The 27,310-nt window shown below is 49.8% G+C and overlaps 1 protein-coding gene across 1 annotated transcript; it reads right to left on the reverse strand.

Annotated features, from left to right (window-relative positions):
* Positions 1-10,747: 10,747 nt before the first annotated feature.
* LOC149360743 (kelch domain-containing protein 3-like) lies at positions 10,748-25,739 on the reverse strand. Its single transcript, XM_089567908.1, has 4 exons — positions 25,400-25,739; positions 24,945-25,162; positions 11,362-11,478; positions 10,748-10,867 (listed from the first exon to the last, which is right to left on the reverse strand). Exons 1-4 carry the CDS (start codon positions 25,737-25,739, stop codon positions 10,748-10,750), a joined length of 795 nt encoding a protein of 264 aa, XP_089424034.1.
* Positions 25,740-27,310: the final 1,571 nt, after the last annotated feature.

Genomic DNA, 27,310 nt, shown 5'->3' on the forward strand with positions numbered 1-27,310 from the left:
TGATGTATTGTTAAGCTTTCGCAGTCAAAGTTTTGGATCAGGCCATTTACACGTCGGTCGTCTAGAATGGTTATTGTACGAAAAGTTGACATTGGTGTTCCAGGTTCGCTGTTGACCAAACAAAGAGCCTGAAAATAATGATCTGCCACTTTTTCTCGTATCACTGCAGCCACTAAGTCTAATGTTGGGCATCTTACAGCAATGTGATCAATACAAGACTGAGTAAGCCGGGAACCAGCAAATTCCTCGCGAGTATAACTGCGGATAGTATTGTCTATGCCATAACCAGCTAATAAATCGAGATAATCCTCAACACCACTTTTCTTTGGCTGTAAAATGTTAATGTTAAGGTCTCCCACTAATATAACATTACTCTGAGAATGTTTGCACAAGAAGCAGGAAAGTTCAGAAAGAAATAATTGCAGGTCAGAGTTAGGCGGACGGTAGACAGTAATAACCACAAAAGACTCATCATGATTACTAATCGAAAGCGGAAGAACCTCTGCAGCCATAAAAGTGCAAGTTAATTCCTCAACAAACCATGCATCTCTAACAAACACTAAGACGCCGCTACCTCTACCTGAGGAACTACAGAGCGAGAATGACTAAAAACCCTGCAATATAAACCCGAGAGCCTCTGGCTCATCTACATTTATTTCAGTTGACACCACAACGTCTAAATGCTTTAATAACTGACACAAGTAGACATTTAGCTGGTCCCAATGCCTTCTAATGCTCCTGATATTTACATGTACGAGGTCAAGTACAGGTTTTGAACATGAAGTCGTGAAGACGCGATCTCTGTGTTCTTTCCATTCAGGAAACGAATCAAACGTTTCGCACATGTTCATTTCAGTTAGTTGATATCGTCTTCATTCTGTATCTTTATCACAGTAGAACCCTCCACTTTCCTCATGAGCACGTGTCCATTCTTTGCCCAAGCATATTTGTATGATTTTATCTTGGCAGCGTTTTTAGCGAGCCACAGTAGCTTTTTTGTATAGGCAGTTAAGTTCTCATTGATGTAAATGTTCTCATCACTCAGTGTGTAGCGCTTTCGAAGCCAGAGCTCACGGTCACTCATTGACTTGAACTTGGCAAGAATTACAGGAACTTTGCCATCTCTGGCAGGCAATCTGTGTACGGCGTCTACACATTCAACAGTTTCTTCCGGGATTTCCAACCTGTTTGCAAGTGACTTCAATTCAGATACCAGATCCTCCTTGTCTGCTTGCTTAATTCCATGTATCTCAATGTTCTGCCTACGAGAATAAGCTTCGAGATTGTTCACTGTGTTTCTAAGTCCATTTATTACAATAGCTTTCTCTGCTAAACTCTCAGCCTGTTCAACGCAATGCTTTTTTAGTTCAGCTACCTGAGTGTTCTGCGCGGCCAGCGACATCTTAATTTCCTCGTAGTTTGATGAAAGCAGGTCCATCACAGTTTCGACGCTCTCAATGATTTTGCCTTGCTTGTCAATTTTTTCTATTACAGAATCATTCTTTGCAGATTGATGGTGAATAGTTTTGTCAATTTCGTCCACACGCAAACTGATTTCAGACAGTTTACCGCTAAGCGCACGGATAGCGCGCAACAGTTCTGTCCTAGTCGGTTCACCCTTTTTTACGCTACTGTCTGAATCAGAATCATGTGAATCCGTTGACTTCAGGGTCAGGCAAGTTGAGCACACCCACTTAGACCTATCAAGTGTCTTCAAGGCCTTCTTATACACGCCAGAACATTTGCCAATGCGAAGCCAGCAGCTACATTCGGTGCAACTTAAGCAATTGTCAAGCAGCACAATTTAGAGCACACAAAGCATTTATCATCGGTATTAGGCGCAGCCATTGAAGCACAAAGCAAGGAAACAACCGGTCAGATTGCAGTCCGACGAAGTGGTCAAAATTTATATCGCTATCTAGCTAGAGGAGAACTCTTACCTAGAACGATAATGCGTGCGTCAGTACTTGAGCCCACACTCCGTCGGACTGCAATCCGCCGATCGTCGGTAGCAGCTTAAATAGCGTGGTTCTGGACGCCGCCCATGACGCAATCCCACGTGGCCATTCGATGATAGTTCAGGAGCGCCACACCGTCGGTTTTTCAGCGTAGTCGAAGCCAGGCGATCTTCATGCGCACCGCACGCAGACAGCCAAGGCTTTCATGTTGCTAGAACGATAATGCGTGCGTCAGTACTTGAGCCCACACTCCGTCGGACTGCAATCCGCCGATCATCGGTAGCAGCTTAAATAGCGTGGTTCTGGACGCCGCCCATGACGCAATCCCACGTGGCCATTCGATGATAGTTCAGGAGCGCCACACCGTCGGTTTTTCAGCGTAGTCGAAGCCAGGCGATCTTTATGCGCACCGCACGCAGACAGCCAAGGCTTTCATGTTCCTAGAACGATAATGCGTGCGTCAGTACTTGAGCCCACACTCCGTCGGACTGCGCACTTGGTAAGTCCATATCTCGTAATCAGGCGCAAGAACTGGTGAAGGGTGCAGCATATCTTGGCGAGCCTCGACACTAGTCGGCGGCAGCCTTTCATGGCACAATGAGGGACGTGGAATGCTTCCTATGCAAGTCAAAACAGCATGCAACGGAGAATTACACCACCGAATGGGAGCTGTCGGAGAAGAAACGCATGTTCCGGGAGCATAGCCGATGTTTCTAATGTACGAGACCAAAGCCTACGCCAAGGATGTGCGAGAGCATGTTATCGTGCAGCAAGTGTCATGGCAGGCATGCCTCAACGATGTGTGACCCGAGCTTCATTCCCGACCGGCGAGACACTCAATCGCATGAGACACAGCAGGGCGTAAACAGAAGCCCTGGTCCATTCAGCCTACAAGCAACGCAGTATTGCACCACACCGGCGGTTCTGCTCCAAACTGTGACGGCATACGCCGAGAGTGAGAAGAAGAGAAAACTGGCTAGAATTATGTTTGACACCGCTAGCCAGCGCTCCATTATTACCGAATAGCTATCAAAGGAGCAGAACTGGAAGCTGCTCGGTACGGAAATCCTATCAGTGCGTGTGTTATGAGGCGATAAACAAGAACGCACCTTTAGAAGGGTTCAGCTGACTTTGCGAAGGAGGCACTATAACAGATAGTACGAAATCGACCCTCTAGAAACACTGACAATCTGTGAACAGGATCTCCCGAGCCCAGGCGAAAGTATTTTGGAAGAGTTAGACAACCTTAGTTGCAGTTTAGGCGAAGACCTGGAGGAGGTAGAATACCTCTCTATGATAATTTTTGATCGGATCGGACAATTGCTGGGAAGCGGTGACAGGCCAAATTCGTCGTCTGAAAGGCAGCCTGACCGCATCAGTGATGATGTTCGGTGGTGGTAAAATTATTTTAATGAATTTGTTCAGGAGGTTGTAGCGGCGGTTGGAGCTCTAAGTCCGGAACCCCATTTTCGTAGGCTGCTGTCCGGGCTCTTTCGATGAGTTGCTTTTCACTCGTTTCGTCCGAGCTGGTCAGAGCTGCCTCCCACCCCTCCTGCGTTGGCTGGTTATTAACAGTGATCGCCTGATTTCGTTGGCAGGCCAATGCCATATGGTACAGGTGCGCCTTCTCCCGGTAGAATTTGCATTGTTAGTCAAATGACTCTACGTCTATTGCGTGTAGTCTTCGTGGGTTGTTGTAAGTGTTGGTCTGTAGCTTTCGGAGGTGATGTGTTGCACCCGAAAAGTATGAGGCCGGCACGATGAAAGAAGTGGTTAGTTTACTGGCCGGGGTGTTAGAATGTAAGATGGCCTGCCGAAGAGAAGCGTCTGCAACTGGTAAGAGAGTCGAGCTGCATTCGGCGGAACTTCGGCGTCATCTTCATCGGCGGCTGGTACTGCTCCTACCGCGTGAGTCCGTTGCTACTGCTACAGTAGGCCCCCCCGCTAGTGAAGGAGTCAGGTGAAGCTGGGAGCCGGAAAGATACCTTCCGCTGCTGAAGGGTAGCAGCGAAAGATGGCGGAGGAGGGCAGGTGGGTGGTTGGGGCAGCGAAACCACACATGGAGGCTTTGTGGACGGGGCGTCTTCTGTGAAGGCTGGCTTCAAGCGGTCGATGGAAATGGTGTCAGTGAGCCCATGAAGGTCCACGATGAAGAACTTCGGTGTTCTTTCGAGTATACGGAAAGGGCCGTCGTAGGGGCGCGGAAGCGGCTTGCGGACAGAGTCTACGCGAACAAAGACGTGGCTGCTAGTCGCTAGTTCGGCAGGAACGTATGGAGATGGCCGAGACTGGCGTCGGAGATGTGGCGCTCGGAGATGGCGGCAAAAAACGGCGGAGCTGCGTCACGTAATCAGTAGGGTAGGGACTTGGGGACGAATCGGTGGATTCGAAAAATTCACCAGGAAGACGCAGGGGCGAGCCGAAGACAAGTTCTGCCGGAGTGCAACGAAGATCTTGTTTTAGTGTAGCACGGAGGCTGAGCAGAACCAGTGGCAGGGATGCAGTCCACTGGGTAGTGTCGAGTTGGGCTTTGAGGGATGTTTTTAGCGAATAATGGAAACGTTCGATCATGCCGTTGGCGATGGGATGGTAAGCAGTAGTTCTGATTCGGAAAGTGCCAAGTAAATTAATAAGGTTATTAAAAAGGGAAGATTCAAACTGGGCGCCACGGTCGGTGGTGATGGTCGAGGGAACTCCGTACCGGGAGACACAACCGGCGACGATTCTCCTGTCGATGGTGTGACTGGTGGCGTCAGGCAGAGGGAACGCTTCGGGCCAGCGAGTAAACCGATCGATGCAAGGAGGTATGTGTGTCCAGCGGAAATTGGCCAGGGACCCAAGTTATTGATGTGGACGTTGTCCAAACGGCCGGACGGCGGAGGGAACGAGCCGAAAGGAGAGGTCGTGTGTCGCTGCGTTGTAGACTGCTGGCAAGCCAGGCAGGCACGGGCCCAGGCGCGCACTTCGTTGTTTATGCCGGGCCAGACGTAACGTTTTGTGAGAAGATGCTGCGTGGCACGGATTCCGGGATGGGCCAGGCCGTGGAGGGCGTCGAAGACAAGACGACGAAAGGCAGAGGGGACCAAAGGGCGCGGAGTGCCGGCCGAAGTGTCGCAGATGATGGGGACGAGCACGAAGGGAGGAGAATTTCATCTTAAAGCAGCGCGATACACAGGACGAGAGGAAGAAACAAGAGTCGACACGAGCGCAATCTAACAACTGAGTTTTATTCCTAGAAGGGTTAGTTATATACGCACCAAACACAACGATAAAACACAGACACATCGCGATAGCCCCCACAAACCCGTACGAGCATGAAGCGGACTGCAAAAACCGCCTCATCCCCAAAAAAGCCATTCAGCATCTTAGCACATGCCAAGCACCTGCAATCACTCTGTCGCCACACATTCCCCGAGAGCGCGAATCTCTTTTTCCACGAGATTAATGGAAGGCGAGGCGACACATGTTTCAGTCTCCTGGCTTATCAAAAACGCCTCAACTAACTCCCTGCAGGTCCTATCTGGGTGACAGAACAAGATATTAGTCCTGTCCAAATGGGGGAAAACAATCTTTACATTTCCGGCAGTGCAAAGCCAGGTTCGATGACACTGCCGCTTTTACTGACCTGCGGTGCTCAAACAGCCGCTCCTTAATACGGCGGCCTGTCTGGCCGATGTAGGTCTTGCCGCAGGAGAGCGGTATCGAATAAACGACTCCAGTGTTACAAACGACCAGTGGTTTTTTGTGGGAAACTGTGCATTCATTCCTTGCTTGGTCGTTCCGGCACTCGATCTTCCTCCTTACCGCACTTCAGACTCTGCCAAGCTTATCCTTCGCTGTAAAAACCACTTTCACCCCAAATCTCGAGCCTACCTTCTGCAATCGGAGAGACACGCCATGAACGTACGGAATCGCCACGGTTCTTGTAAGCGTGTCGTCTTTTTCTTTTGCTGGACATACGGCCCTAGTCAATATCCTCTCGGATATTTGAGCCAGAGCCATATCCGGATAACCAGCGTCCCTCAGTCTCTGAACCTGCCCCTGGAAACTAATGTGAACCCTATGGGAGCACGATTTCCGCAATGAAGCCTTGAGACATGCCATCGCTATTCCCGCCTTGACCAACCTAGAGTGCTCTGAATTGAAACTGAGGAGCGGCTTAGCTGTTCTTGGGTTATATTCCAAACACGTTCCTGTGTCACGGCAATTGACTTTCAGATCAAGGAACTGAATCGAACCCGAGTCTGGTAATTCAAACGTAAAACACAGACCCTGGCTCCGCTCTTTGAAAATGTTAATGACATCGGTAACACTCCTGGGGGACCCTTGGTTCAGAAACACTAAAAAATCCACCAACATAGCGAAACACTTTCACAGGTACGTCCTCAAGATCTTCATCCAGTCTCATGTCCATCCTGCTGAGTAAAATGTCACTCAACACCGGGGTGACCCGAGACCCAATGCACACACCAGACCGTTGGACGAAAACTTTCTCACCTCATCCAACGAATGGGGTGAATGCACACTTTCCCACAAAAAACAACTAGTCGTTTGTAACACTGGAGTCGTTTATTCGATACCGCTCTCCTGCGGCAAGACGTACATCGGCCAGACAGGCCGCTGTATTAAGGAGCGGCTGTTTGAGCACCGCAGGTCAGTAAAAGCGGCAGTGTCATCGAACCTGGCTTTGCACTGCCGGAAATGTAAAGATTGTTTTCCCCCATTTGGACAGGACTAATATCTTGTTCTGTCACCCAGATAGGACCTGCAGGGAGTTAGTTGAGGCGTTTTTGATAAGCCAGGAGACTTAAACATGTGTCGCCTCGCCTTCCATTAATGTCGTAGAAAAAGAGATTCGCGCTCTCGGGGAATGTGTGGCGACAGAGTGATTGCAGGTGCTTGTCATGTGCTAAGATGCTGAATGGCTTTTTTGGGGATGAGGCGGTTTTTGCAGTCCGCTTCATGCTCGTACGGGTTTGTGGGGGCTATCGCGATGTGTCTGTGTTTTATCGTTGTGTTTGGTGCGTATATAACTAACCCTTCTAGGAATAAAACTCAGTTGTTAGATTGCGCTCGTGTCGACTCTTGTTTCTTCCTCTCGTCCTGTGTATCGCGCTGCTTTAAGATGAATCCGTTCCAACTTGCCCAGTTTTCTGTTCTCGTCGAGGAGAATTTCACGGAGAACGAGCGCGCCAGGTTCCTCGCGAAGGTCCACAACTTCCGAGTGGCGTTGCTGCGCTGTGGCGAGGGCGGCAAAGTCGATGTTCGTTGATGGAGCAGCAGAGGCGAGGGAAGCAGTAACACGCGGCAGAGCGTCCGCCGGGGCATTGTCGAAACCCTGCACATGTCTGATGTCGGTCGTGAATTCTGCCACGTACGAAAGGTGATGAATTTGACGAGGCGAGAATTTACCGCTCCCTGATTTGATGGCAAAAATGAGTGGTCTGTGGTCGGTGACGATGTGGAACTGCCGACCTTCTAGGAGGTGCTTAAAATGCCGCACGGACGTGTACATGGCAAGAAGTTCACGGCCGAAAGTGCTGTAGCGGCTTTCGGAAGCTGAAAACTTGCGGGAGAAAAACGAGAGGGGGCTCCAAGCACCATCCGCGAGCTGGTGTAGCACGGGTCCAACGCCGGAGTCGGAGGCGTCGGTCATGAGGCGTAGGGGTGCTACAGGGCGCGCATGGGCAAGAAATGCGAGGTCTGATAGTTTCGGTTTGGCGACCCGGAAAGAATCCAGAGCAGCTGAAGACCATGTCAGTTGTGCGAAGTTTGTTTTCTTGCCTTGAAACATGTCGGTCAATGGTTTGAGGAGTGCAGCACAGTGAGGGATGAAACGGCGGCAAATACTGACGAGGCCAAGCAATTCACGGAGCTGGCGGATTGAGGCAGGCTGTGGAAAGTCTTGAATGGCCTGAACTTTTGAAGAGAGAGGCCGGATGCAGGCGCGGTTCCCACAGTGACCAAGGAAATCGAGCTCTGACTTGCCGAATTCACATTTCGCTCTGTTGATGATCAAGCCGTAATCAGAAAGGCGTTGAAACAGCTGCCGGAGGTGTTGCAACTGCTGCTCCGGGTCGCGGCTGACTACGAGGAGGTCATTGATGTAGGCCATGCAGAAAGATAGGCCCCGTGTAACTGTGTCAAGGAAGCGTTCAACGTCTGGCCAGAGTTACGGAGGCCAAATGGCACGCGGAGGTATTCGCAGAGACCGAATGGTATAATGATTGCAGTTTTTGGTACATCGGATGGTTCGACAGGGATTTCGTGGTAAGCTTTGACGAGATCGATTTTAAAGAAAATTCTGGCGCCATGTAGTGCGGAGGTGAAATCGGCGATGTGAGGTAGGGGATAACGGTCCGGAACGGTAGCGCTGTTGAGGGCGCGGTAATCGCCACAGGGCCGCCAGTCCCCTGGGGATTTCTTTGGTACCATGTGTAGAGGGGACGCCCATGGGCTAGATGAAGGTCAGATAATGCCGAGCTCCAGTATGTGTTAGAACTCATTGCGGGCGATCTGTAAACGGTCTGGAGCAAGGCGATCGGCTCTAGCGTGTGTTGGCCGGCGAGTGGTCACATTGACGGGCAGTAAAAAGTTGGAAGGACGGAGTAGAGAAGGGTATTCATCCAGGAGGATGTCGTAGGCGGACTGGTGCGGGCTGGGTATACTGGCAAGCGGTTCTCGAAGACGAAGGCCCGGAACAGATAGGTTCGTCACGGCGTCCACGAGACACTTGCTGTGCATGTTGACCAGCAGATTGTAGTGACGCAGGAAATCAGCTCCTAGGATTGGGTAGCGTACTTCTGCGACGAGGAAAACCCATCGGAACACACGTCGGAGGCCGAAATTGAGTGTAAGAGCATGTTCGCCGTAGGTAGCGATGGGGGTGAGATTTGCGGCTTGGAGCGATGGGCCAGTACGGCGAGAAGGTGATGATGCAAAGCTACAGGGCAGGACGCTCACCTCGGCACCGGTGTCGACGAGAAAATGGATGCCCGAGTTGTGGTCGCGAATAAAGAATAAGCGGCTGGTCTCTGGGATGACAACACTTGCCGCTTCTAGTGGTGTCGTGGGAAGTTTCCCTGGAAGCGACAGGGAGGGGTACACCGACGCGCTGCTTCACAAAAGGTGCGGTGATACCAGCACTCGCTGCCTTGAAGAAGTGGGGTAGCACTGCGTCAGCGAGGTGAAGTCTGGGGACGGGAAGGCGAGCGAGAGCGGAAAGTCGACAGTGCGGCGATTTGGTCGCAGAGTCACGTGATCTGGGCTTGGAAGTTGTCACGGAGGGTCTGAAGGTCCACGCAGGAGGGAAGAGATGATGGCGGCGTGGGAGGCTGCGAGGCTGCGCAGAGAGGGTTTGGGGAATAGGAAAATTCCATGACGGAGTCCGCCAGCTCAGCAAGCTTCTCCAAGGATAACCCCTGGGCGCGCACAAGCCCCATGCGGACCGACGGCGGGAAGCGCTGAAGGAAAAACTCACGCAGGAAAGCTTAGTCGAAAGTAGCAGCCTTGTCTCCCAGGAGCTGCTGGATCCGCCGCAGCAACTGGGCAGGTTTGCGGTCTCCCATTTCTTCGGAGGAGATGAGCCGCTGGAGGCGGCGATGTTCCGAGACGGCTGTGCGCTTCATCAGCTCAGCAGCGAACGTGTCGAACGGGGCCAAGGAGGGCGGAGTTATGAGGAGGTCTCGGACCTCGGCGGCATTCTCAGGTGGTAACGACGCAGCGACGTGGTGAAACTTGTGCGCCTGGCTGGTGATGCGGCCAATAGTGAACTGGCTGTTGACCTGAGCGAGCCAGAGCTGAGGATCGGCTGCCGAGAACGGAGGAAGGCGAAGGAACAGCGCAGAGACGGCGCTGGACGGTCCGTCGCCGAGCATGGCGGAGGCGTTGTCGTCGGCGTTGGCCATGGTGAGAGAGGGTGTTCAAGCGAACGTCCGGAGTCACCAGTTTGTTGCACCCGAAAAGTATGAGGCCGGCAAGATGAAAGAAGTGATTAGTTTACTGGCCGGGGTGTTAGAATGTAAGATGGCCTGCCGAAGAGAGGCGCGTGCAACTGGCATGAGAGTCGAGCTGCATTCGCCGGAACTTCGGCGTCATCTTCATCGGCGGCTGGTACTGCTCCTACCGCATGAGGCCGCTGCTACTGCTACATATGTTCCTCCCCTTTGTCTCGTGTCTTAGCCGGTGGAGGGTAGACCAGACGGGATAATCTTAAGAGCTGAAGTATGTCGGTGTGAGTTAGTAGTGGGGTAGGAGGTTCCACGGCATCCGTACTGGGTGCCCAGGGGAGAAATGCTCGGGCTGAGGCATGTCCCTGCTGAAAAAAAGTTCTATGATGCAATAACCTCATAGATCACTGATCATAGAAAATCATACAATCTGTATGACATATCATACAATCTGTATGATATATCATACAATTCGTATGATATATCATACAGATTGTATGATATGTCATACAGATTGTATGATATTCTATGATGAATGATCTATGAGGTTATTGCATCATAGAACTTTTTTCAGCAGGGGTGCGCTCTCGTTCCCTGGGATGGCCTGATGATCTGGTACCAATATTAAGTGTTTTTGTGTGGGGTTGGTAGCCACGGGTGCAGCTATCTTGCAGGATTTTAGCTGCCAGCGGTGCGACCATGCCCCTTAGGTAATTGCGATACGCTGTCTGTGAATCTGTGAGAATGTATTCTGAGCTAACGTGTGTTGCAGCTAGAGCAATCACCACTTCTTCCGCAGCCCGTGTGTCCTGGCTAGCCAGTACTAGTCCGTCCACTGTTTTAGTTTGGTGAACTACCGCGACGGCCGTCATCCCTGCTCGGGACCCTCAGTATCGAATCGGTGGTGCAGTAAAATGCAGTTCGTGTTCCCCGGTACTGAGTTGCGCCGAGGCGATCTTTCTGCGAGCCACAGTAGAGGAAAATTGCACAGCGGTTCTCAGGCAGTTCTGGGAGCTGCAGAGCTTGGGAATTATCGACACTCAGACAGAAACCACAAGCGAGAACAAGTTATACGAAGGTTTGAGACCAGCATCACTACACGCAATGGCAGGTGTGAGGTTCGCCCACCATGGAGGAAGCAAGCGTGAAGCTAGCTGCAAATGAAGATATCGCGCGACGAAGGTTAGATAACCTACGAAAGAAACTATCCAAAAACACAGAGCTCATGCGAAAATATGATCTAGCAATCGGCTGTATCAGGACAGTGGAATGGCTGTGAAGGTATACCATGAAACACGAACGGAAGTACCACCGAAGGTGTATTACTCTATATGTCCCATCAAGTTGTTGGTACAGACGATAGCGCAACCACCAAACTCCGAGTCGTGTTCGACGCTTCCTCTCATGAAGGTAACTCAAAGTAACTGAACGATAACCTTGAAAGTGGCGCTAACCTGAATTAAGATCTCGCCACCGTCCTCCTGAACTTCAGAGCACACCCAGTAGTGTTGGTGGCGGATGTAGAGGAGGCCATTGTCCAGATCAGAGTCAGGGAAGATGATCGGGACGCGCTGCGGTTTTACAGGTATAAAATGCCTCCATAGATGAATCAAACCGTCTCATAGGTGGAAACGTAGCACATCACAAGGCTGCCGTTCGGAACGACATCTGGCCCATTCCTATTGGCGGCCACATGGCAGCACCTTTACAGAATGGAGGAAAGCGCACACCCAGTAGCAGCCAAGACGCTGAAGAATTCGGTGCACATTGACGACTTGTCGACAGGAACAGCCAGCGAAGATGAAGGCAAACGCCTGTACAAAAAAAAAATGGCAGAGGCTTAGCTTGGTTAAGCCTAGTGGATTGCGAAAGCAAGAACCCAGACCAAGAGATGTTGAACGCATTCGCCTTGCTGCATAATATGCACACCGTTTAGCTAAACGTTGTTACCCACTCTTCATCCGTTTCTTCCGCACGCCGCCGCCTCTTAGCTGCAGCACATCGTTGTGCTGCGGCTAGCAACTGTCGCTTCGTCATCTGCTTTCAAAGAACGTGCAAGTGATCACCTCAAATGCTAAATAATCATCGTCGTGTGGTTCATTATAATAGAGTAAGCCCACCTCTTACCTAAAACCCCTTCTAATTAGGGCCTTTAAAGAAATAAAACTAAACTGATCTAAACCTGAAGTAAACTAAACTGAACTAACACTAAATTGAACAAAATTGAAATTTCCTAATATAAACCTTCATTACCACCGACTGGCTGATTTGATTAACCTGCGCAACAGTTGAGGGGAATAATTACAGCGCATCCAGTTGAAACTTGAAGTTGTTTAGATGGTTTATAATTCGAGATAAATTGTCACCCTGAATAGATCGCTTCCTAACAAGGCAGTCAGATGGGTGTCGGCTAAGATGTTCGTTTTTGACACCTCTGCAAACATTTAGGAACCTGCCATCAAAAAAGGCCGCCACCGTCTGGAAGATATTGAAGTAACGAGCGTTAGCTGTTTGGTTTACTAAAATTGATATGAATGAGATTAAAGAGAGGTATACCAATGAAAATACGAATTTGTACGTTTTTTTCCCGATGTGATAAACACACTCACAAAAATTTCACTTGTGCATCTCCAAAAGTGATGGCTAAGAGATAGTGCTCTTAAAATAGCCCTCTGTCAACTTCTGACGTTTAGCAGTCGCTGTTCCAACTTGCGATACTGCGGACACAGTCGTTACCCTACGGCCTGACATGCTAATCCCGCCCTCTAAACCGCGCCATCGTGGTTGAAAAATTGTCAAAGAATTCCCCAAATTGCACCAGCCGTTCTAGCAATAAACGCATGTCAACGTCTACAGTGCCGGCGAATACAAAGTGTGCACCTTCTAAGGATACCTGGAAAAGAGGATCGCTGCTACTGCTCACACAACGTCACTGCAATGCTGACACTGATACGTTGCGTTGCAATGCAGCTTTGGGTTCACTTTTAGAACACTATGCAACCATCTCTGCTGATACTTTTATAGAGACTGAAACGAAAAGAACGGGTAAAGTGAGGATATAATTATTCTGCAGTAAATATGCTAGAAGAGCCATTTGGTTGAGATTTGTTATGAGACACGCCATAAATAGATTAATTTACTAAATATCCAAACTTTAATGGTTATAGAAGTATTGCCGTACTGAAAGCTCTTAAGTTAAAGGCCCCCCAGCCATTCAGCGATGTTCATGTAGAGAAGAATGGCGTGAGAAGAGCACTGGCTTTGATGATTTTTTTCTTTGTGAACTATTTACCGGAGCACATCCTTGCTGGTGCCCCAGTGAAGCCCGTCCGGCCCGGTCCCGCGCCTCGCGCTAACTTCGCGGTTGTCAAGAGGGGAATGCTGTCCAAAAAAGACTACACAAAATGCCTGCTCCTCCAGTGCACTTAGCCCGAGCCTGGCTGCTCACGTTCTTTGGCAAATGATTTTAATAACTTTTTTTCTAAAGAACAGCGCATTGCCCGTGCCACATCACGTTCGCCGTTACTTCCTTCTTCTGTGATTGACTCAGCATTTCTTCCACACATAAAAGAGCCAGATCTTTTCAGCATAATCTCCAGTCTACGGCATAACAAATCGGCTGGAATTGATGGAATATTTATCAGCGACCTTTCGAGAAACTTCCAAAGCTTGAAGTGTGTCCTCCTTTTTATGCTAAATGATATGATTGAAAGTGGCTTCTTACCATGCTCTCTTAAACAAGCGCGTGTTATACCACTTTACAAGGGTGGCAAAAGAAATGATATCTCGAATTATCGCCCAATATCTATCGTGTCGTGTATATCACAAATTTTAGAAAAACACATGTTATGTACAATGTCAGCATTTTTGCTGAGGCATAACGTGCTTAGCCCACATCAATACGGATTTGTTGCTGGTTCTGGTACCCAAACGTTATTAGAAAAGATGTCGGATTCCGTTCATTCTAGTTTTGATCAAAATGAAGTGGCATTTGGTCTCTTTCTTGATGTCAGGAAGGCATTTAATACTGTTCACCATGATATTCTCTGTGAAAAGTTGTTTTGCTATGGTTTTCGTGGTCCTTTTCAAATGTTACTAAGAAATTATGTGTCTCAGCGATCTCAAATGGTGGAACTTGGACCTGTGCAAGGCAAAATTATAGACTTATATAGTGGTGTTCCCCAGGGATCCATCTTATCACCCCTCTTATTTAATCTCTATGTTAATGACCTCCCCAGCATTATAACTTCATCACAGATTTATCAATATGCAGATGACACCCTCCTCATCTCATCTAATACAGATTTTTCTTGCGCACTCCGTCAACTTCAACAGGACGCTACTAATCTATATGATTGGTTTCAATGTAACCTGATTGATATAAACCCCCAAAAAACTCATCTAGTGTGCTTTAGAAATGCACACAAGCCAATCCCGAAAAACGCTGCGGTTTTTTTGCACAGCTCCAGTTGCACTGCATGTTCTTGCTACCCCATTACATGTGTTCCGTCCGTGAAATACCTGGGCATTTACTTTGACAGTGATTTATCCTGGAACACGCACATGGCACACCTCAGTAAGAAGCTTAGAGGCGTCGCATGCTTGCTATATGCTCTAAGGGCCTACCTGCCATTTGCCATAAGACGTTTAATTGCACAGTCTTTGGGGTATTCTCTGCTGAGATATGGCATGTGCTGTTTCTTCAAATGTTCTGCAACATGGAAAAATAGGATAAACCGTATTCTCAAGAATATGGCTAAGAGTGTCATCTATTCAATACCTCATAAACAGCAAAGTGTATTCCTTTCTTCAGGTCTGCCTTCCTTTGACATTGTGTTCAAACAAATCACTGTACTCAGATATTTCTGGAACTCTGAATTTCGGTTCCACAACGTTAAACCAATCCCATTAAGAAAAGTTTCTCGATATATTGTCCCTGCAGTGCGAACTCATTTTGGTATGTCTATGAGGTCATATTATATCCCATGTATATTCAATGAGATGCCTGATAATGTTTTCAACTTGAACACTCGCAGACAGTTACGTGATGCTATTGCCGAGCTAGAACAGCTCTAGTGCATATGTTTTAATGTACACAAAACAAAGAATTGATTTGGTAACAGAGGTTGTTGCTGCTGCCGGACGGCGCCCTACAAGCCCAATTGAGGCTTTGGCGCGTCCGTGTCTTGTATTGTTTCTTTGGTGTGAATAAAGTTTTTATTATTATTATTATTATGTTAACCCCGCCTAATTAGCTGAAAACAACAGCGCCTAACGCCTTGAAACGGTTGTTACGAAAGCATCCTGCGGTGACTTGATGGCGTGGCATCTGCATGTGAACCTGAGTAGCACAAATACCCGCACTTGCAGCCTCCAGCGATGACGAGGAACGAAAGTGGTTTTAAGGAATCTGTCGCCCGACAGACGCTGCCTCTGCGTCGACAGATGCTCTTATCGTAGCTACGGCATCAAGTCTGCCAGAAGCGAGGCATTCGAGCCCACAAGGGAAGGGAAAAGAGGGGCTCGTTGTGACATGCATGAAGGAAACGAAGTTACCGAAAACGACGAAACATAGCTGACCTTTAACTTTCTTTTCATTCAATGGTGTTGATGAATTTAATTTAATAGTGTAATTAATTTATCACCAAAAGGTAATTGATTGGAACTCAAACTACAATACACCACATGCTTGCATTGGGATGCGAAGCCAAGCCTCTCAAATTTCTTTTTCAAATATTTCACTTTCAGACGTGTATATATTGTCTGTAACCTAATCCTGAAACAATTCATATAGGGGCAGGAAACCGCGAGGAACTTCCGTCTCAGCTAAGTGGAAAAACAATCGCTTAAGCAATAACTGTGCCTCCAGCCGCTCTGATCCTAACTGAAGAAGTAATTGCTTCTAGCGGCTATAATAAAAGACAAGATCAAACCACATGATGTTTCTGAAATGAGAAAATATCTCTCTCTATCCATACCTTTTCATTTCCGAGCCGCGCAGCCCTTGCAATCGTCGCGCATCTTTTTCGTGTTTCGCGAACTTCTTCAGCCGCGTTATCTCGGGCGCTGTCACCTGTTTTGCGGCGCTGGAAACAGACAGTGGCGTCGTGTTGTTTCCTGTGTTTGTAATGTCGGTGCTGCGACAGCTACGGTCGTTTTCTGTTTTTGAAATCGCGAAGGCCGCACCGGTACCCGCTCGGATAAGAAGAGAACCTCTGCCTGCGATCGCCTAGTCGGAAGCCACCGCTCATTTCGGCTCTGTGGATCATGAACTATACCCTATTCACTACTGCTGACGAAACAATCATCGTGCTTGCTCGGCAGAAGGGTTTGCAAATTGTGGGAACCCATTATGCGCCTGTATGTTAATATAACTCTGTTCATATCTGTCAGCACTTCGCGCACTTTAGCGTGCGTTCCCAGACACCCTGAGAGCGTGTGGGGGTAGGGGTCTCGGTCACAATACGGATGGCCACTGCAGAGCGTAGCAGTCTCAGCCAGAGAACAGCTACAGAGTGACGAAGGGTTTGGTCGTTTGGTGCCGAGCTTTCCCCGGCTGCAAGCCAGAGATGGGTAGGAGCCAAAGGTTCACAAACAAAACATACTTTATAGAGCACAGAGATAATACAGAGGATTTCACAATGACTCGAACGGGCCCATAAAAAGTGATTGACAAAACAACGCAACTCGGGCAAAGTTACACTCGAGAGAGATTACAAAAATGAATTGTTGCACCTAGAGTGCACGAACACAAAAGAGAGACAAACAAACAAACAAAATTTGTTCACCGAGCACTGCGACAGTCCGACGAACAGAGGTTCACGATGGTGCGTCCCGTAGACTGGCGCGCGCTGCCTCTTTGGACCGCGCCTGGGCGAGTGGTGTTGCCCCGGGAGTCGAGCGTGCGTGCTTCTCTGAAGCTTTTAAAGGCGCATCTCCATGCGCTCACCAGAGGCGCAAGATTGCAGCGCCTACGTGTAAAAGCGCACGCCGTAGCTTGTCTGCGCATGGGCCAGGCGCAGACGCGAGCTGGCAATGGCTCTTAGCGAATATCTGTCCATATCAGATATTTGTCCCTCGCTCTCGCTGGCGCCGCAAGTGGCTCGCTGGTTTGCGGTCGGTGTAACCAATCAGAGAACGCGTTCTCTCGGCGTCTGGCACGGCCCTTCCCGCCGTTTTCTACGCTAAGCTGAATTGAGCGCGAGTACCAGCGACAGGAGGTGACAGGCCACCGAGTTGCGTATGTTTTCCTACGCTTGTCGCAGCGCGGCACTGGGCGCGTAGGCGCTGCGCTCGTGCGGCTGGGGCATGTCCATGGAGATGAGTCTTTATTAAATGGTGGCTCGGGCTGACAGACAGCAATCAACGCCCTTCATATATAGGTAAGCTACGCGCCTGTTCTTTCTTCGCTAAAAGACAGGAGCGCACATACAGTATCATCTGTGCAATTTCCTTCCTCTCTGGAGCCCGGCGGGTGTCCCCAATGGTCAGGCGCCAAGACTCGCTTCGAGATCATTCTCGTGTGCCGCAGCCGTCGGGGCGCGAGTGAAGGGGGATAGGGCGTCATTTAGCACTCTCAAGGCTGCGCCCTCTCCGTCATCATTGAGCAGAAACCACTCCGACATTCTGGAAAAATCGACGAAATGCGCTCACGTAATTCCTTGGCGCCGCGCTGGCGAGTGATGGTGTAGAGGGAAGCAATACACACAAGGCTAGGCGTTCTCCGAAGTTTCAGTAAATTTCAGGTTCTCCTCCTTCCTTGCGCCAGCCCCCCCCCCCCCCCCCCCCGAGAAGGTTTGTTTAACTAGAAGACTGAAGCTTTTCTTCGCACCAGGGGTGCCCCGTCAGAGACGGTCTTGGTATGAGTTACGATACAGGGATAAAGGGAGTACTTGAAGTTTATGTACAGAAATTTACATCCCATACAAGTTTAGGCACTGGAGACAAATTAAACGGCAGGAAGAGAAAACAACAAAGTGCGGAACTGGGTAACACTAGGGGAGCCCTCTACTCGGCATAGAGGAAGATGCATAGCACCTGACCTTAACTCAGAACCCTTTTTCCGGCTCCGAAGCCCGGTTTTAAAGACCTAAAGGCCCGGCCCACATTCGGTAGCATCCAATCATGTTGCGCTACTAACATGATTGGTTAATCAAGGGCATGTCCAGCCCTCCAGTTTCAAAAACGTCCTGGTCATCGATAGGTGCAAATCTCTGACTACGCGGCACACTTGAGGGCACGCTCTCTCTGGCGCGCCAGTACGAACTGCGTACTGCGTAAGGAACATAGCCCCTGCCCCGTCCAACCATACGAGTACGGTCAGTTTTGCTACACTTGATTTTGCGACCTGTAGCACGGAACGTACTGTTCCTCGCCCCGACTTTCAATGTGAAAGCCACGCCCCTGCGTTCTAGTACTTCACCTCGCTTGGAGCCATTTGCCCCGTTCCTGCACGGGCAAGCATTGAAATTTCCGCTCCCTGCCTTATAGGCGCTTGTCGGTCTCGTGGCATCACCTAACTTTGGGGCTGCATGAGCTCCTTCGAAGTCATTTGACCCGAATTTGCCTTGTGGCAAGTCGCCACGCATTTCCCGGTCCTCAAATGAGCTGATCAGACACACATCGGGTGCCGTCTACAACTGCGCGGCGCTCTTCCCTGTCGGCTCAACAGACCCACCTCCGTTCTCTGCCTCGGATGGAAGGCTCCTACCAGCACTTACGCTACGAGGCACTTCCTGCCATTTGCCCGACGCCGTCTGCTTTTGCGGCACGTTAGATTTCCTCCTGACACTAGTTCCGTGTCGGAGGTCACAATCTCATTCATAGAGCCTGCGGGAATTATGTCGCTGTCCTGCTTGTTACCGGGCAACTTGGTCTCGACTGCCCCCGAATCATAAGAATTTGGCTGCTCCTTTTTGTTGCTAGCCGCCCGTGGTGGCGGAAAAACTGTGATACCTTCGCGCCCTTCAGGAATCCCGTTTTCCCTTCATGAACCTTTTGTGGCCTTTCCTAACGAAGAGGCGTCCACGCATGCCAGCTGCTTGTTTACAGCCACCTAGCTGCTGTTTCCTTGACCTGAGTTTGACGAGCACAAGCCTTTGCCTTCCAGCACAGGTATCCTCTCCTCTCTGGACTCGGAGCAGTTCTCCCTGGCTAGTTCACTAGCTCTCCTAGCCTCCTTGAGCTTAGCCAGCTCGAGCTCCAGCTACTGGCGCTTTGCTTCTAACACCTTCAAATCCGGAGGTTTTTCCTCGCATAGTGGCGCCTTTCCACCATTTACTTTTCCAAGTTTGACCTGAAGGTACGCTAAGCGTGCCTTTGCTAATTCCACCTGGTACCTCACATCGAGTGTGGGTCAGCACCGATAACCCTCCATACCGCCTTCTGTACCTGTCAGCTGTCCTACCGGCTGAACACATGAACAGGGACGTGAACAATGCGACGAAGGAAACTCACAGTTTCGATGCGTCGATGCGCATTGCCAGCTCTTTGGTGTCGGAGTCCACCGTCACTTTCACCGCACGCTGCGATGAGCTGGTGCACGCCGCTGGTCCTGTGCACGTTTAAGTCACTTGCTTCGACTCTCAGGTGACCGTCCAGTTTCCGTCTCGACGTGTTGCTTCCCCTGGCTGAATGCACTCACGCGTCGCTCGACTTTTCTCGAGTCTTTTCTCGAACGCTGATATGTTGCCTGGTCGTCGCCTTTTTCCCTGCCTTCAGTCTTCTTACTGCGCCGTCTTCCGATGGCCGCAGGATCCTGTCGACTGCGCCAGTAAATTTCAGGTTCTCCTCCTTCCTTGCACCAGAGGTGCCGCGTCAAAGACGGTCTTGCGATGAGTTGGGATACACGGATAAAGGGAGTACTTGAAGTTTATGTACAGAAATTTACATCCCATACAAGTTTAGGCACTGGAGACAAACGGCAGAAAGAGAAAACAACAAAAGGCGAAACTGGCTAACACTAGATGAGGCCCGTACTCGGCATAGCCGAAGATGCATAACACCTGACCACAGCTCAGAACCCTTTTTCCGGCTCCGTAGCCCGGTTTTAAGGACCTAAAGGCCCAGCCCACATTCAGTAGCATCCAATCATGTTGCGGTACTAACATGATTGGTTCATCAAGGGCATGTCCGGCCCTCCATCTTCCGTATGTCAGATCACCCTCTCCACCGGAAAATAAAAGTAAAAACAAACACAAACACAAAGTCGTGCCAGCACGTGCCAGGAGAAACAACCTTTCTTTCACAAAGATAAGAGAAAAACCAAATGCAAACACACAGTGGTGCCACCACGTGAGATCGGTTTCCTCCGATGACCCTCGACTTTGGCGTCGTGCCGGAATTAGGGATTATCGAGCTTAAACGGGCAGTTACCGCTGTAACTGTCACTGCGAGCTTGGACGCGCTATCCAAGGCTACTTAGCTTTCCCAAGGCTGTTAGCTATCCGGCGCCTCACCGACACCCGGTCAGTCGGGCCACCAAACTCAGGCCTTCGCTGTTCCCGGCTGGCCGCGCTGTCGCCAGCTGTCCGTCATTTTTATTGCCCCCCCCCCCCCCCCCTCTCGTCAAAAGCGCCCTGACACCGTTCCGTCCGGCAGTGCTTAAACTTTAGAAGGCCTGCAACTTTTCGAACCAGACTTTCGTCGCGAGTTTGTGTCCCATACCTGGTGTGCGCCAAGACAAGGGGGCGATCAGCGGGCGGCGGGCGGCGGCTCTCACCGCTCCCTGAATAGCCGGTGCGAATCGACCCCAAAGGGCGATGGACACCCGCCTGGCCCGGCGCCTTCGTGCGCAGTCGGATCGTTCCGAGAAAGGTGACACAAAGGTCAAGCGCACCGAGCCGCCCCCTCCCGCCGGGAGGGGGGCATTGAAGACGGCAGCGGCGGGCCGCTGAGAAAGAATTAGCGGTACTAATGACCCCGCACGCACTACCGATCCCTTACAGTTTCCTTCCCCCCTGTTCTAACTGCGCGCGCTGTCGAGATCGTTTTCGCACGGCTCTGTTTTTTTTTTTTCATAAATGCGCCGCATTTTTTGACAGTGTTACATATATTAGCATGGACACTGAAGGCCTTAGCGGAATAGTGGTTTTCTTTCACGTGTTTACGGAAGTACTAACAATCTTTTGCAATAATATACGATTGCAAGGTACATCGTGCATGCATTAAATTGCGTGAACTCACTGTGCACAGAATGATCCTTCTCAATTGAGTGAACAGTATGCGCGAAATGACTGCAGATGTACTGCATGAATGATGCCCAAACTCATGTACTTAGAGTGCCAGGTGCGCCGTTTGCGATAAACTTAACAGCTCTGGTCTGTGGACACGGAATATCTGTATTGTGTGGAATGCTGTAACCGAGACATAGTGTATTTTGAGAAATATCTCTTTCATACTAAATGTAACGACAAGGATCATACGTGCCAATAAAACCATGGAGGAATATGTTCTCTGCTCTTCGTACATTAGGCCAGAGGCCCCGTTACTATGGTCGACTAGCAGCGCATCCAATTTTACCATGCCAAAGCAGCGAAAAAACGGCGCAGAAAAACCCATGTAAAGCGCGGCGCACGGCCACGCGCCGAGCAGGCGGTCAACTATACATGCGGCGACCTCCCTTAGCAGGCCCGATTTTTACATCTCCGTGCCTAAAGCAGATGCCTTGCCAGCAACTACCCCGCCCACGTGCTTCGGGCGTCCGTTGCCAGATTTCGGCCTCCAACGGCTATGAACGCAACTGAAAGAGGATTGGCGTAGCGTCAGTAATTCGTGGCTGCTGGGTGATATAGGAAGTTTCACCCCCTTGGTTGCAATGCCTTACATAACACACTCCTGATTTACCTTTTCTTGCCAGCTTACACATAAGACGCAAGCTTCACAGAAATTCCTAACAAGCACGTACATCGGGACCAAGGCAAAAGAGCAGTTTGATGTGGCGAAGTTGCAACGTATTCCTTCCCGGGCCTTCTGATGTCACGACGACTAACTTGCGGGGTTGCACAAGGTATGGTTTAGTTTCTAATGTGCGCAAAGAAAAATATACGCTTCGCCGTTGCCTAACGCCATTTAAATTTACTTGCTCTCAGAGCACACGGGTGTTATATGAGACTCGTGCCTGTATTCTCAAGGAAGAAAACATTAGAATAGTCTCAGTAATTTTTAAGAAGGCAAATAACTGCTTGAGGATATTCAAGAAGGTTCAGAATAAAGTAAATTATAATCGTCCACCCAATGTTGATTCTTCAAGAAATAACACTAATATTAGGCCTCCACATAAGGAACTCGAGCAGGAATTTCAGTGCGCCTAGAAACACTGATAGCTGTGCCACGGGCGGTCCCCTTTCCTTCGACTAGCATTCTGAGGCTTCGATCGGGCACGATGACGCCGCGGCGCTATGACTGACCACGTTCGTTAGCTGGACGCACTTTCTATGTTCGCATGCTGCTGGCGCATCTTGCGTCCGTCTCTTCGCGGGCGCGAGAATGGGTGAAGATACGGCTGCGCGAAGAGCCAGTGATTTCCAGCGGTGGTCAGTTTAGTGATGAATGACCCGGCGTCACGGCTCCATAAAGACGAGGAAGTGACTGACTTCTTGGGCGATCAACAAATGACACTCGCGTTTAGTTTATCTGTGTTATCACCTAAATCTACGCAGGTGGCCACAGTCATTTACACCAGGTGAAGTGTCAGTGCAGTAATGCAGAGCGCTGCGGTATCGAATAAAAATTAATAGGAGTGGTTCACAACCTGCCACAACAGGAGGGAGCACGCCGGAGAGCCTCCAATATGTGTTCGCTTACTAAGCTTACGACGTGTAAATTGCGAGCACGCACAACTGCGAATCGGTTGAGTTCATGGTAAGCGTAGCGGGGGGAGCCAGTAAAGTAGATGGGCGGATAAGATTAGGAAGTTTGCGGAGACATCGCTCTGGGCTGTCTTGATTGGAGAGATATGGGAGAAGTCTTTGCCCTGCAATGTGCGTAGCCAGGCTGATGATGATCATGATAACTGTGAAGTTGACTACGGCTGACGCATTTCTACGTAAGAACGTGCCTTGTGGTCGTACTCACGCACTTGCAGTCAATCACCGCATTATATACTACGGACTTTCTAGACTCGGGCACGGCTGCACAATAGCGGTACGTGCCCCACTGAAGCGCATCGAAGCTTTGGAGTGGTAGGTTTTTGCGTGTTTAGCACACCGAGGCTGTACGTAAGGTGTGAACTGTACTGTATTGAAAGGCTCACGGTTAAGCGTGATTAAATGTATTTGCCATAATAAATACGATATCAGTGTTAACTACGACTGTACAGGCGTAGCGCCTGGTTAAGCACGGCAGTGCAAGGCCGTGTTATCGTACTGAACGCACCAGCCCTACGCCCATGCTAACCCATATTTTTTATGCACCTGGGCTCCATTAGCGAACACATACAATGCGAAACGGGTTTTCATAATTTGCCTCAATCGAAATGGGTGAAGATTCGACCCGCGACCATGGAGTCAGAACCGTGGCCCTAAATCCGCTGAAAAGCTGCGGAAAGAGAAACGAAATAAGTATGAGAACGAGCTGAGAGAGTACAATACGGTGAGGCGAAGCAAACCTGAAGCGCATTTCTGCCGCAGTTGCGTTTGAAGACAGCTTTTAATTTGAGTTTTTATTTGAGACACCCCGTGGTTATTTCATTTCGATAAAAAGAATGTGTTGAGCAAAAATAGCGCGCTTTTGCACTCTTTTATGGAAGCAGCGAACACGAGCTGCACTTTCTCTAACGAAATAACGCGCACAAAGCAAGACATTTACGACTAGCACGAAAGTTAGTCGTCCTTCCCGATAAAATGTGTAGAGCCGCTCAGAGAAGGCGCTGTTCAATGCCGTCCGCAGCGTCCTTTAGCGTGGTTCTCTGCCGCCTACATTTCCTGAAGTGGGCAAGGCCTAGAAGACAACCACATGACGTTACTCGTTAAGTGTAGCGCCAATTTTATCGGGGTAGTGTGATCGTTCGTTCCGAATCTAACTGATATTGCCATGTGCGCCTCTGCCACCGCCACATCCGTATAGATACGACGCCCTAGATATCAAAGCAAATTTCTTGGTCCGGCCAAGATGCTGTTGGCTACCTCCAGTACGATCTGATGCACAAGCTATCACGAGTAATACGGGGAAAAGTTAATACATGGATAGCCGTTGGTGCTTTGAGAGATGTTATCAGGAATCTATAGATACGAGCCAAAAATATATAGTCGTCAGCATTGCGACCCATTATATTCTATGGGATCAACTTGTGGACAGCAATGCAGGAACAGGCGAAGACTGGGTCGCTTTTCGATGCATTGTAGATGTAGACGAATCTATCCTGGCGCCCAGCTCAAATGCAGGATTACTGTCTAATCGGGTGAGTCGCTCTGTTGTCTGCCTTGAAAAAGATGTCTCGTATGTTCTACATGCAGCTAGAGTCGAGCATGGGACTGAAGCGAAATAATATTATTCTGAATCAGTAGAAGAACCAGCCAGGATGGAGTGAAATCGATATACAGGAGTAAATATTCCTTCCGACAAATATTTCGCCCTGTTACAAAAAGTACTGCTTAACTGCAATACCATTATAAACTACTGTGTGTGACAGAAAAGAGGCTGAATCTAAAAGTACTCTTAAAATAGAGGTGTTTATACATGCACAAAACTCATTTATCATCAACTAGACATACAGTTTCGTCGCAGGCACTCCGTTTGCTTCAGGTGCATCATCTGCCTGTGACTTCCATCATGGTGACAGCATAGCGTTGATCTGATTTCTAATGAGTGGGATCTCGCTTACATCCAGTCGTGCATCGACGACCGCAAGCAGGCACAAGTTCACTAGTGTCGGTTCCAAGTGCAACACGTGAAGATCGGTCACAGCCGCTTCCTCCTCCTCCTCTCCTTCCTCCGGGTCCTGTACCGGGCCATAACCGCCAAACACAAACACTCTTTCGCCAGTAATGCAGCAGCCTGGAAACCGCCTGGCAGACGGGCCTAAGCCCCGCGGCCTCACCTCACTCCAGCACGATGTCTCAGGGTCGTACTTGTGCATGTCTGCACAGTAAGTGTCCCGAAGTAGGTTGTACCCTCCAAAGATGTACAGCTCGCCTCTGTAGACAAAGGCTGAATGCCCGTGTCGACCCACGGGGGGAACGCCCTGTACGTGTGGGCGCACCCAGGTCGAGGTGGTTGTTTCCAGGTAGAATAATGAGTTCACGTTTTCAAAGCGGCCTGCGAGAAAGGTCGAAGCTAAGCCACCTCCCCACACGTACATGCGCGTCCCGATTGCAGAGGCCGTGTGGAAGGATCGCGGAGGAGGGACCTCTCCACTGGTGGGGACGCGATGCCACTTCATGGTATCCAGGTCAAGCGCGCTGACGTCTTGGGAATCATGTGGGTTACCAAAAATATACATGCGATGACCGACCATGCAAGCTGAGGCGCCGTAATGCGGTGTCGGCGCCTCACCGTTCACTTGAGGGCAGCTCCATGACATGGTGTTGGTGTCAAAACGGTAAAGGACGCTGTCCAACTCCCAGCCGTTCCGTAAGCCCCAAAGGTACGCGCAGTGACCGTAGGTGACAACGGTGCGACGGCATATGTTATTCGGCTGGCCATTGGACGGTGAATGTGTTAGCACAATATCCCACCGCGACGTTTCAGGGTCGAAGATGGACACGTCGACGAGGTTCCTTAAGGGGTGAGGCCCGTCCTCGTCAAAGTAGCCGAACGAGTACACCTTGCAGTTGATGGAAACGGCATAGGGGTTGACTTGCTCTGGAACACCACTCAGTCGCACCGTCCACATCTTGACGGGGCAGCTAGTGCTCTGAGAAACACGGCGCGATCGTTCCAGCGATTCTGCCGACCTCACGTGGCCTTTCCTGAAACAGCGATATGGTGGCCGGATTCCGCAGCGCGTGCGGCAGCGAGGATTTGAAGGGTGACTATGTTTGCCATATATTAGAATATTTAGATTATTTCATGATGCGCAAGTGTATTAACGTTGCACGAAGAAACTGCATACTGTAAAGTTGCTGCCGCCGAGAAAAAGAACGAAAACCGTAAGAGCTATCACAAAGACGCTTCAGCGATTTTTCTAGCCTGTTCCTGACCGAAAACTTTCTGGACGCTACGAGCCACGTCGTTAATGCTTCCCAGTTGGCTCTTCATTAGACACTTTTAGCTGAGCTGACCGGTTTTGCGGCCCGCTACCCAGCTGAGCGGTGCGGACGCTCAAGTGCCCATGCGCAGTACCCTCACACGCTAGCGGGTCAGCGGAGCGGCGCCTCCGTTCTGCAAGCGCGCCGGTTTAGTGCAGCGTCGTATCGTATGGAAATGCCTCCAGTTTACCGGTTAGTTCAAGATGTTTGCTTTTGGCTCGACGGTCGCGTCTGAGAGCGCTTTCCAGTTTCACTGTCTCATGGGCTCATTTTCTACACTACACTCGTTTAAAGCGCTTCAAAATTGACAAAGATCGCTCTTTGCACTGCGGCTTAGTCAGGGTCAATCCTTGCGAGCGACTGTGAGCGCATGTGTTAGAGGGTGTCTGAAAATGCCGCAGTCGAAACCCAGCGCGATTGGACGTTGCGAGCTGCGAAAAACGGTGTGGACCTCGGTACGGGCTACAGCAGCAAAATGCAGAGCAAATATGGGAAAGTCGCCCTCTTCACGCACGTCTCAATTTATTTTGCTAATGAGTAGACGTTCCTGCAATCATATCCAGAAGTGTTCACCCCGGCAAACTGCAAACGTTTCCAAATGAAGTGATCGTCTATTTACCTCCAGTTTAGTAGTGCCAAAAGGAACATGCACTGCCGCAGTCTGAATTCTTGTTTTGCGCAGCGTAGAAAAAAAAACACTAATATAGCGGTTCACAGCGGCGCCTCGCATGAACAGTGTGGCATTGGTCGGTGTGGATCAAACTACCAATGCAAGTCGCGTTTTCTTTCACTGAACTGCCCGATCAGGTGCTCTTTAAGTACGCTTGTTCACTTAACACTTGTTAAGTTCTAGGCTAACAAAAACAAAGAGATATGAACTGATCATCATCACCACTGTGACTACTCCCATTGCAGGGCAAAGGCCTCTCCCATGTCTCTCCAATTAACCCTGTCCTTTGCCAGTTGCGGCCACCGTATCCGCGCAAACCTCTTTATCTCATCCGCCTACCTACCTTTCTGCCGCCCCCTGATACGTTTGCCTCTTCTTGGAATCCACGGAGTGGATATGAACTAGAAGCACAAGTTTCGATTTTGTTCATCAAATCGGTTCTATTTATCACCGCTAGATGGCGTCACAAGCCAAACAATTCTGCTTAGGCTTATCAGCGGAACAATTTGCTTTTATAAACTTGCTCGCCGCACGTCCGCTATGCTT

Source organism: Amblyomma mixtum, chromosome 2 (genome assembly GCF_055824585.1).
Source record: "Amblyomma mixtum isolate Tamu chromosome 2, ASM5582458v1, whole genome shotgun sequence".
Classification (NCBI taxonomy): Eukaryota; Metazoa; Arthropoda; class Arachnida; order Ixodida; family Ixodidae; genus Amblyomma; species Amblyomma mixtum.

Bases quoted from the DNA above. Each gene is read 5' to 3' on its own strand.
- LOC149360743 (XM_089567908.1), bottom strand. From the start codon at position 25,739: ATGTGGACGGTGCGACTGAGTGGTGTTCCAGAGCAAGTCAACCCCTAT. The intron at 11,479-24,944 runs GTGAGGCCGCGG...GTAAAACCGCAG, and splicing joins AGACATCGTGCTGGAGTGAG to CGCGTCCCGATCATCTTCCC. The intron at 10,868-11,361 runs GTTAGCGCCACT...TGTGGCTCGCAG, and splicing joins GTGGCGAGATCTTAATTCAG to AAAGATCGCCTCGGCGCAAC.